Here is a 12,252-nt window from a genome sequence, read left to right as displayed (position 1 = left end):
CATCCTGACAGCACGCATAATTGACCCTGCTGAGGACACTGTTAACGTTCTGGATTGGGTGCAGATTTGGTGATGCACTGCTTTTGCACACTGTATTCTTCCATAAGACAGTAATTCTTCTTTTCCAGCTCTAGCAATGTGCTGCTGAAAGAGCGCAGTAACAGAGTCAAAACCAACACAAGTTCTTCCCTCCTTAACTTGTGTTTTGGATGGATTGGTTTGAATCAGGAAGAACGAGTTCTGCTGCACTACCTGTTAGCAGATGACCTAGGTTTTCTAGTGCACATCTCTACATCTCACTAGATTTTACCCCATACAGGGAAATAACAAGATGACTGATTGTGAAGGTGTTTGCTTTATGACTATAGTAATGGCCTTTTTCTAGGGGAGACTCATCATCTGGCGAGCCCAATCAGCTCAACTGACCTGTCCTTATGCTCACCAAATACAAAGGGAAGCAAGACTCCAGGACTGGAACAGGAGAAATGTGAGACTGTGCTTTAGCTACTGCTTTGCTGTGCAAATTTAATTGGCAGGCAGGCCTGGATGGCAAGACAACCATTAGCAATAACAAGGTCCACTCCAGCAGGAGTACCAGACCCAACATTGCCTTGGTCTTCATTCACAGGTCAGACAGTGCAGAAAGCCACAGCAGTCCCAATTAGAGGACATCACATTCTGACTGGAAGATAGGAAAAAATATCCAAACCACCCTTTCCTGACGTATGTAGAAAGTAGAACACATAACTCTTGCTAACCCATCCACCATACACTTGTCAACTTCCTTTTTAGGGCTAGCAATACTTTAAATTATCGTGTAAAAGTTCACTCATGTCAGCCACTTCCCTCAGTAATCTGTCCTTTCAAGTCTGCTTGTCTCAGAGTAAGACACCAGATGTTTATATACACTGAGGAGTTTGTAAAATAAACAAAACTGAGAAATCCTTCACACAGATCTGAAATCCTGCCAAGTTCTCCTCAGCCACAGAGAATAAATGCCTGCTCCATCCTTCCAATGGCTCTGGCCTTCAAAACTAGCAGGTCTCACAGCTGTATTTGAATTAGGTACAACAGTTACATCCAGATGAATCACATAAACTGGGAGATGTCTCACTAGAGCAATCCCCCTGTTCTCAATATATTCTGGCACTATCTAGAGGATGCAGTTCTCCTCAAGTCATAGGACCTGCTATGGTCCTACCAGGGTTCACTATTTGAACTCTGGAGAAAACATGCCCCCTATTTTGAAATATATCCCTAAACACAACTTTAATCAAAAGCCCATGTTAACTTCCTCACTAAACAACAATATTCCCATTTAACAGTAATCAGAATCCAAGAAGGAAAAGGGAGTTTAACGGTACCCGTTTCTCCTCAGGAGGCAGCTTACTCCATTCATTGCCCAGCATCCTGGTGATCTCTGGGAAAGGGACTTCAGGCCTCTTCGCTCGAAGCTGCTCCCTACGCTCATTCATGAACCGCACGTACCCTGTGAGGGGGGATTTGGGGGCATTGGTGTCCCTAAGGGGTTTCTTCCTCTTTCTCCCTTTGGCCCAGCCTCCTCGTTTAGTTCTTTGCTGCTGCAAAATGAAAATGGAAGAAAATTCAGACTGAAGGAAAAGAATTACCACCTCCAGAAGGAATAAATATTCATGGCTCAAACATTTTCATCAGGAGTATGTTGCTGCAATACATCCTCTCCATGGATGTAAATTTCTAATCTTACTTTAGAGCAATCCTGACTTTTCTCTAAGCAAAGCCAAAGAAGTCTCATTGTAAAAAGCTGTAAATTGTTTGCATATCTCCTGGTCCACAGGGACAATAAAATAACATTTGCATCAACTTCTGTTTGTAAAACCAGCAGGATTAATAGCCCATGAAATTATCATCCCAGCTAATGTAACTGCAAATACTGGGTTTTGTCAGTTGTTTGTTTGTGGGTTTGGCTGGGGTTTTTTTCCAGTTATTCTCACCCTTCCATTCCCTCCCCTCCGTCATTTGTCTCTCTCATGTTTGCAGAGATTCTGTGTATCAATTAACAATTGTTAACTACTTATTTTGCCCTTTCCACATCTTTTGGCTTTGTGCATTATGTGCCAAAAGTGTGGGTGAAAAGACAGTAGGCAGGCTTTTCCATTCTAACCCATTTCTTTCCCATTGATCATCTCCAATAGAGAGAGGAACAAACTCCAAAGAAGGGAACATCATAAAATTTGCCTGTAGCATGCTGTGAGCTCACAGGAATAACATAATTACCACTCGTCCTCTTGGCTTCACACTGCTACTACAGCAATCTCTGGACAATACTATTTTCTTATGCTGTGTACATACAAGTATTTTAGTACTTCTAATCACTCCCCAGATCAACATGTTCCTGCCATCACGTTAGTTTTAGTTTCCTTTCTGGAATTTTACTCATTCTTTAATTAAACAAGGACCTCGTAGCTGAAGACAAGGTGGAATATCAAATGCATTATAAAAAAATTAAACCAAAACCACTTTCTTGTCAAACTTCAGCTCCTTCATTATTTAGTCCCCAAAAATCAGTGTAGGATTGTATACAAGGTGTAGTCTAAAGCAGTAAGCACAATGCTTTCTAAGACATCATTTACTCCCAGATGAGTACAATGGTCTCACTCCTGATTCACAAGAGAGAAAGTAGGTTGTGACACTTGAATATTCAGTCTTCAGAAACAGACTGAGTGCAGCACCAGTCTGTGGAGCTGCTGGCTAAGCTAGAGACACGTGTGCTGTTCTCTATACATTGACTGGCAGCTTTCTGTGGCTGGCTCTGTGCCGTTGTGCAACACAGGAGAAAACTAGAGAGAATCATAACATGAAAATGGTAAATGGATGAAAACTTGTGATCCTATCCAAAAACTCTGAGTAGGAAAGACAAACTGCAATGACAAAACTCCATGCTTTTGCTTCAATGAGAAGTCACTATTATGTCATCTCACCTCCTCCTCAGGCTTCTGCTCAGGGTTTTCAGCAGTATTAGAGGACTCATTTTGCAGCTGCTGAACCTGTGACAAATCCTCCACCAAATCTGGGTTATTCACAGACTGTGAAGTTCCACCAGTGAATGAACTCTCAGAATGAGCTAGTCTGAAAAAGCATATAATAGCAAGAGAAAATACAAAAATTAAGCATCACATTGCTAAATCACTTCCTCCCTAACCTAAAACATGCAAAAATGTTGCAAATATATTCAGTTCTTCCACTAGCAAGAAAAAAAAAGTATTTGAAAGAGTAATCTTTGAAGAACTGGATGTTCCATCCAAGCAACTGCTGTAACCACCATAGTTACTGTGGACTTTAAAAGACAGTTTGATTTTTAAAGGGTTATTTTGTTTCAGAAATCAGAAAGCATGAATCTATGCTTCTTCAAGAATACCATAAGGAATTTAAAATGAATGATTCCACCTTCTACCAATATACACCTTTCTGGATGCATTTAATATATATTTCTCCACAAATACACTTAGAGGATTGTGGTTGTGTATGATTTTGGATTGAACATCATCCAATGTTTTCTCATGTTGATACATGTGGGTATTTAAAGCACAAACACAGCTGGCTCCCAACAGACTCCCGAACGGCCACTATTTAATTCTGCTGCAAGAGCTGTATCTATCAACCTTACTCCAGGAAAGGGCAAGTTGTCTGGAAGCAAACAAACCCCAAAAGCAAGCATGCAGGAATAGTTCTGAAGATGAGATGAGCACATATAGGCAGAGATGAGCACGTATTTTGGGGCAACAACCCCAAAATCATTCTCAGCACTGCGTTCAGTGGGCAAATTAAGATAAGATTTTGGGACTCATATTCTAATCCCTTCTTAGGCCAGGCTAAAGATGACTTGGCCTTGCCCAGTTACGTTCATGAAAATTACTATAACAGCAGTGTTTGCTTCTAGTCTATTCTGTTCATTTACTCACATCTACAGCTGCCTATGTGCATGCCAAAGTTTAAATATTCAAAATAATCGTTCCTGTTATGTACAATACAGCTATAGAAAATTGAGATATAGTAACAGAATTGTTAGTTGAATGCCTACAGGAAAATTTGTCTCCAGTAGAGAGAACAGCATTTTTTCATTACTCACTATAATCAGCAATTGTGGCATAATTACTGGTAAAGACACAGGCACTGGAGAGATCCATGCTTGACTTTCAGATATCAGATTGAGTTCCTATTACTAACAAGCATGGAGGGAGAAAGGGAACAAAGTGTACATACTCCTGTAAGTTAACTACATTTGGTATGTGGCAAAAAGAAAATGGAACAATACTGTCTCTCAGAATCACTGTTACGGTTTGAAGAACATTTTGGGAAGCAGGGAAGCTTTCTAAACTACACACACAGGAAAAACTTCAATGTTGTACAGCCATTTTCAGCGAAAGCTCATGAAAGCTCATTCAACATATTAATACCTCTTAAACACAAACCTAATTTGAACATGCACCTCATTTGGCACCAGCAAGTCTGAAGTCCCAGATATGTAAATCTGAATTCAGCCCTGCTTGAAGTAAACATGTCCATATTCATTTTAGAGGGCTTTACCTGCCTGCAAAGTCTGAATGTTATTGCTTGGTGTTTTACAAAAGAGAAAAGAAACGTCAAGTATCAAAACACAGCAAGAATTCCACGAATTCCAAAAAGACAGCTCCTTTTGTCATTGTGATTTTAGAAGAGGCCACTGTTCCAGTCTGTAAAAGCACAGTCAGTCTGCCAAAAATAAGACATCACTTCCTTAGTGATTTTCAGAGATCAGTGATGAACAGTGTATCTTTAATATAATTTATCTAGCAGGGACCACTTCAACCAACAGGTATACCCTCCCTCTCTGCCCCACTTATGCTGCCTAAACCTGCCTGGATGACTGAAATCCTAGGGAAGCAAAATTTTAAAGAGAAGAGATGTTAAAGAAAAGTCTGTGATCCTTTCCACCAGTTCAGAAGAGTCCTGGTTTCTCCTAAACAGAGTCCTGTGATGTTGTGTCAAGGCCAAGGGAATGCCATAAGATTTATTTTTGTTGGGTTTATTTGCTTGGTTGGGGTTTTTTTTACTTACTTAGAATGCCCTCTTCCCACTGAAACAGTTTCCCTAGCAAATCTAGAGATAGGATCTCTCAGCTGAAGGTTAAAAAGAAGTAGTTGCTTACCCAGTTACAGTAATTTCACTACCTTCCTTCGATCCATCTTCATCTGTAAAAAGAGGAGGAAGGTTGGAGCCAGCCACCAAGTTCTCCATACCTCTGGTAAAAACAAAACGTTAATTATAAGTTTATTATCTCACTATTTCCCTTCAGCAGCACTTCAGTTTAAACATCACAACATACCACTGGCCATAAACCAACTGGCCACTCAGAGCTGGCTGATCCTACAGGCAGCTACGGCTTAAGGTCAGAGAAGAAAGATCACAAATGGTGCTTCAATTCAGAGTTTCCTTCTTAGCTGAGCCAATCTCACAGTGTTGCTGGAAATCACACTGTAGCCCTTTTAGCCCTTGAGATTGTCATCCATCATACCTAGCACATAGGTACATAGATCCCCTCTTCCAAACCAAGTTCCTGTTCACCCTCTACTGCGCACCCTCACCAGGAGGTGTTGACCCCAATAGAAAACTGAAACTAAGTCGTCCCCCCCCAAGTTTCAAATTTAAACAGTATTTGAGAATTCCTCATTCACATTTTCACAATATATCTGTGCACGTAGTTGAGTGTTATTGCAAAGTAACTGTTGAAGTAATCTAGCACTGTTAGCTAGGTTACTTTAAGCTTCAACTCCCATACAACAGTTACAGAAGCAAGCACTTTAAGGCACAAAGTACTTCTCATTCAACACAAACTGTTCCCAAGTTAGAATTAGTTTCCTTTGTATCCTTGTAGTCTGCCATGGGAATCTCATCTGAGATAAGAAATCCAAAGAATAATTAGATTTATTCATCTGCTTTCTTACTAAAATACAGACCCCTTGTATTATAGGAAAACCAATCCCCCAAAAGCCCTAACAAACGCACTCTGTCATTATGAGTTGCAGTTTCAGCCTGTTTTAACAGGCTATACCAGTTAACTTCCTGCTCCTTCAGTTTAGAAGCCACCTTTGAAGAGCTAGCAGATATTCAATTGGAGTATTGCTATCCCTTTCAGCTAGTATACTTGGGCTTTGAGCTTGGAGGCATGATCTGATGTGCTGCATGATCCTGTGCTGCATTCTCCTGGATGCTTCCACTCTGCACTGAAATCAAAGTGACCCAAGACACAAAATCCTGCTCCATGTTCTTAACATTGTATGTGTTTTCCCACACCCTACCCCAGTTCTACAGGTCAAGGTTTTCTACAGACAGAAGTAATGACACCGGTTTTTGCATCTAATACCACTTGCAGATCCCTATCTGATATGGTGGAAAAACTTGTGCCAACACACCAGCAGGCCACCCAAACAGGTGAGCACCGTACTCCTACTCAAAGGGTTAAGGATGTGAGAGACATTTATTCTACAGCTATATTTGGTTAAAATTAGTCAGGAGTCAAACGGCTGTTCTCAGGAACCAAGAGTGTAATCACACATCTGACATTCTGTTTTGAAATCGTGAGCTCTGCTTTATTCATTTCATGCTTCCCTTTGAAAATGTAAGAATATCTACTCCCTTTAGCAACAGCTCTACACCTTCATAAGCTACTACAGATGTTAGTTGATAAATCAATCTCTGCTAAGTCTCCAGTTTGTTCAGTTTAGCAAATGTCCAGTTATTGCTCAAACAGATCAGTTGAAGGTCTCCATGAAATAGGCATTGCATCAATCTGATTTCCACCATGAAGTTCATTTAAGTTTCCAAAGACAACTTTTCTTCCTACACATAGAAGCGTGAGAAAGAAGAGCACTTTCTCTCATTTTTCAGATGACATTCACCCTTTTCTCTTCTGCTTTTCAAATGTTGAGATCCTTAGATCATCCTTAAGAATCCCACCACTTTTTCCTTACCTAGAAAATAATTAAAACTAAGCAGACTGCTTCTAGGTGGAGCAGACATTGACCTCGAGCAAAAACCCCCCATCTTTTAATTGTGTATACGAAAGACTCGACCAGGAATGAAGAAATCTAATCATGCTCTACCATCATAAACCACGAACTGAGCACAGTTTTGAGGCCTCAGCCTCAACAGAGATGTGGCCAAGCTGGAGATCGTCCAAGAGCTGCCAAGATGGTCAGGGGCCTAGAGCACCTGACCTGATGAAGGATGTTGAGGGCACTGGGCTTGCTCAGCCTGGCAGAGGAGGCTATGGGCAAACCCAATCAGTGCCTAAAGCTACGTGATGGAAGCAGCAGAGAAAACAGAACCAAACTCTCAGTAGTTACATTGTCTTCTCATTCCGAGTGGACACCAGGAGGGTACTGCAACGCTTGAGCAGGTTACCAGAGGTGATGGTGGAGCCCATCTTTGCAGATTTTAAATGCTCAGTTACACAAAGCTGTAAATGACCTAAACCAGTATTGGCACTAGTCCTGCTTTGAGTGGGAGGCTGGACTAAGATGACCTCCAGATGTCCCTTCCAAAGCAACATCTGCAGTTCTCTGAAGTGGAACTCTACATCATGCTTGCTTTCAAATACCAGCATCTCTGACATAAAAAGAGAAAACCTCAAACAATACAGTGCTTTTAGGAAAAAGGGTGAGATTTTAATTCTTGAAGAAGGAAGCAAAACCAATACTTCCTCACACAACGAACCTACAGCAAGGCTGGGGCTTTATGTATTACAAGACAACCTGAAAATACAACTGATACGAAGAACAAGCTCTTCATTGATGCCCAGAAAGCTGTTTAAGCACCATCACTAAGTATACAACACAAATTGCTTCATGCAGTTGTCAAGGAAGAGAGTAATGAAGTTTTGCTGCATGTTACACAATCTTGTAGCTTTGTCAGAAGTCCTAAATTAGTATCTTCAAAAAAGGAAGCTTAAGAAATCAGACTAAAACCTTGCAAATCTACTTATACAAATGTATATACACACACATATGTATCTATGAAAAGCTTCATGCACGTCTGAAAAAACAAAATAGCTTTCTTAGTTGTCCAGGCACCTCCAGCAGGGGATCAAGGACCCCTTCTCAGCCTCACCATGTCAGACTACTGACACTCTACTACAAGTCTACTCCCACATGAATACATATCCTCTGCATCTGAACATACCAAGTGCTTCTGCCCCTCATGCCCACTGTGACCTTCTCACCAGGCCCTGCTGTGTCTGTTCACATCTGGACCTAGTCAGCAGCAGCAGAGTCTAAGCTTGCTTTCAGGCTGCAGGGAGGCAGCTGGACATCAACCTTAACAACATATAAACAGAACACAAACACAGGAAGCCGGGAGAACACACACTTTGTTCTTTCATTTGATTTTTTTAATTTAACCCATATGCTTCAGATATTCACTCTTTCAGTTGATGCTGAGCCATGTCCTAAAGAAAATTTAACATCAGTGACGTTCCAATGGCTTCTAATCTATTCCAGAAAGCAAGAAAACAAGATGGTTGTCCAAAAGCTCACTGAGAATGGATCGGAATCTACACAAACCTTTCAGTCACATTTCTCAAGGATAACTGTCCCATGCCTTTGCTCCAAAGCCATTACCCACTAGTTTCAACCCCACTGCAGAGCTACATGTTCATTTCAGGGATGTAACAAAACAGGCAAAACCAAAACCTGAAGAACAGTAAGGGGGAGGAAAGGGAAATGCTGTTTCTCAAACCTGAACCTTTACAGAATTCACAGGACTTGAAAGGACAGTTGGCAAGTCTCATCTACATTTGTTCCATATTGTGTATATATTTACGCATACATTTGTGCAGCTCTGTCAATTTAAACTCTGGCTAAAGCACCTATTAAGACACATCTGGCTAAATCCAAGGCATAAGAAACAATGCATTGAGCTTTTTTAATGGCTAACATATATCCCATTTTCATTTTTAACTATGTGTACCCAAATGCAAAGATAAAACTGAAATTGATGTTCAACTCTAAACCTTTACAAGCACTACAGCTCAATGCTAGTAAGCATCACCTCTGAAACTAGAGCAGCGCTGAGTTCACTGTACTGCTATACTACCAGTTGTACTGGCTCAAGGAAGCAACCAGCTAAGCAGGAATACAGAAAGACTGACTTTTTATTAACAGCAGCACTTGATAAAGTGCTTGAAAACCCGTGATTTATTTTGGGATAGACCAGTTCTGGAAGACTGTGCATGTACTTAATTCTATTTCCTTTACAACTTTTGTAGGGTGGAGCAAAGACTACAGCCAAACCAGAACTGTAATGCGCAATCTTACCACCACTTGGAGTTTCCATGGAGATTCTGCTTCCATTTTAAGCACTCTACTGCTCAACCAGAAACCCTGTTCCCTGAATGCCAGCAGCAGACATTACCTCCCACTGCACTATGGATAAGTCAATCCAGTCAGCAATACATTTTTCTGACTTGACCTTCGTTCTGAACACTCCAGGCTCTCCAGTAAAATCCCACTGATTTTACTCCCAAGTGCAAACTCCACATCAACTTGAGATGTAGTTACGGGTTTTTAACTTGTATTTACTACAGCCAGCGTAACAGTGGTCAGTTGTGAAACAGTAGCAACAACCTGGACTGCAGAGGCTGGAGGAGTTTCCAGATGTCTGCTTTGGGATGCACTACCAACCAATATTTAAAAAGGACAAAAACCAATAAAAAGGGCAAGTACAAGGATTTAAGGTGTGAGCTTGAGCTCCAGAGAAAAATGCAGTTGTGTGGGCAAAAATCCAATATGAGACAAAGAAAAACACCAGCGAAGAACAAGCCTCCTACCATTCCATGCTCTTGATATTTAAACACTGATAGGATTTCCAGTGATCCATTAGTCACGTGTACTAATATTAAACCTCTTTGGGAGCATAGAGAAGATCCTACATTATCCTAAGCCACCAAAAATCTGGCTTACTTTATCTTTTACTTTCCCTCCCTTCCCTCATCTCAGGGGAAACAAAGGCTTTGTGGAATAGAAAACCTACAATGGTATGTTGGAACTTTCAGTTTAAGTTTTCTAGCTGGGCACTTCAGTTGCACACAGTGAGAGATCATACTTAACACTACAGAGTGTGCCAACATGGCTTGCCAAAATGAGAGAAGACCTTATACAGCAAAAAGATCTAAGTGCTACTACATGCATCAATTCACAGGGAAGAATCAAACAGTAGGTAATCAAATACCTTTCAAAACCAGAAGTATAATTTAAATAAGCTTTCTTAATTTTTTCTTACATTAAATTTTGTAGGTCATGCCATATAACCGTAACGCTATTCTAGTAAGAAAACTGAAGTAGCTGAGTTGTATATTGGGTAGACTGAAAGCTCCATATGATCCAATTTCTAGTCACATCTGTATGGTAGAAAGGAAAAGTTAAGAGGAGATAGTTGTAAAACTGGGGTGAGGACAAATCCATGATAGGGGCTTGACAGAATAACTGACTTTTCCGTAACAGCATTAACATGACTGCATTGTTAACAGCACTGTCACAGGGCAGCAGAGCCAGACACATGGATGACGCATAATTTAAAGCCTAAGTTTTCTTAAGAGCCTTTTCTGCATGCAATAAGAATGATGAAATTTGTCACAGTCAAAAGTTTATTCAAAGAATCAGATCATTTTACACAAACAGCAGAGATAGCATTTAAAATGTGCAATCCAACAACTGCACCAAGCAGATCACCTCAGCGTAGCTCATCTGCATTCCAACTCTTTGAGATGCCTAGAGACAGTAGAACATGGTCATGGCCAGACTGTTCCAACAACGCAAGCTACAAGTAGCTGTTCTTCTCCAACACTGTGTCATGCTGTCTCACAGCTCACCCCAGATGAAGAAATAGCCACAAAACATAACTTGCTTTGCTTGCGTAAGGACAACCTTAGAGCAGCCTTCCAGTACCTGAAGTGGGCCTACAGGGATGCTGGAGAGGGACTGTTCATCAGGGACTGTAGTGATAGGACAAGGGGTGATGGGCTCAAGCTTAAACAGAGGAAGTTCAGGTTAGATATAAGGAAGAAGCTCTTCCCTGTGAGAGTGCTGAGGTGCTGGCACAGGGTGCCCAGAGAAGTGGTAAATGCTCCATCCCTGGCAGTGTTCAAGGCCAGGTTGGACAGAGCCTTGGGTGACATGGTCTAGTGTGAAGCATCCCTGCCCACAGCAGGGGGTTGGAACTGGATGATCTTAAAGTCCTTTCCAACCTAAATCATTCTGTGATTCTAAAGTGATTCACAACATACCTGAAATGAGGCTGGACTCTACAGCCTTTACAATATGCAGACTTACTTCTTACTCATCCCAAGGCCATGTGGAGTCTTAAGATGGCCCTGAACACTGGTAAAGAAGGGTGAAAAGAGTCCTTAGCAATGCTGCCTTTCCAATGGCTACATCACACCAGATAGCTGGGGGGGGGGAGGGGGAGGGGGAGGGAAAGGAAAAAAAAAAAAGAAAACTCCTCCAAGAATTACTAAAATATGTACCCATCCAATTAAAAGCTAAGGTTATAAATACATATTTATTCCAGTTAAGCATATTTAAGTATGAAGGCAGCATCAGAAATCTTACAGCCTCACTATAAAACAGTGCAGGAGTTCCAGTTACTCCACTGCCAGCTCTACTTCTAGAAACATTACTGCTGAATGGAGGATTTTTCTTCCATACTTCCTAGTCCTGAAATGTCTCTTTGCCAAACTCTTCTTTGCCAGAACAAGTAGCACCAAACCTTACCATTAAGAGTATAACAGATTAAATTAAATCATGTGCTATGTCACACAAGAGCACCAGCACTCCTTATCTAAGCATCAGAGTCCAAGCACTTCAGAATGTAAGTAATTTAAATTCAGATGATCTGAGAGAAAACCCCATAGGATCATCACTTCCTCTCTCTGTCCACATGTAGCCAGAATATCAGAATGAAAACTGAAGCAAGAACATCTCCAATTAAAACCGCAATGCTTCTGGAGCTGTCAGAGTTCAGATTCTCTCTTGACAGCAAGACACTTTCTTCCACCAAGCTGCAGCAGAAGCACATTATCCAACATCCTTGACTGTAAAAATCAGATTTGACTTTTTCCCTACAGGCAACTCATTAGACAAAGATCTTTGTGACTTTAGGAAAATTCCAAGCCAAACCTAATGGGATGAAGGTTTTTCTGTCAGGCCAGAAAGTATATACCAGAGAACAGCCAATGTA

The 12,252-nt window shown here is 41.0% G+C and overlaps 1 protein-coding gene across 6 annotated transcripts in view; it reads right to left on the bottom strand.

Annotated features, from left to right (window-relative positions):
* HMG20A (high mobility group 20A) overlaps positions 1-12,252 on the bottom strand; it is a 52,598-nt gene that overhangs the window by 22,830 nt on the left and 17,516 nt on the right. For 5 of the 6 annotated variants that reach the window (XR_003993329.1, XR_003993331.1, XR_003993330.1 and 2 more), the window contains 3 exons: positions 5,168-5,260; positions 2,961-3,108; positions 1,365-1,580 (listed from right to left, as the gene is read on the bottom strand). Coding sequence is in view for 3 of the 6 variants with exons in the window: in XM_030498528.1 (XP_030354388.1) it covers positions 1,365-1,580; positions 2,961-3,108; positions 5,168-5,256 (453 nt within the window). In the remaining 3 variants the exon portion in view is untranslated. Of the gene's footprint in view, positions 1-1,364; positions 1,581-2,960; positions 3,112-5,167; positions 5,261-12,252 lie in introns of those variants that run through there. The other variant, XM_030498525.1, reaches the window with a different exon arrangement.

This window comes from Strigops habroptila, chromosome 9 (genome assembly GCF_004027225.2).
Source record: "Strigops habroptila isolate Jane chromosome 9, bStrHab1.2.pri, whole genome shotgun sequence".
Lineage (NCBI taxonomy): Eukaryota > Metazoa > Chordata > Aves > Psittaciformes > Psittacidae > Strigops > Strigops habroptila.
Note: the sequence above shows the minus strand (reverse complement) of the source record. Positions and strands in the feature narration are given on the sequence as shown.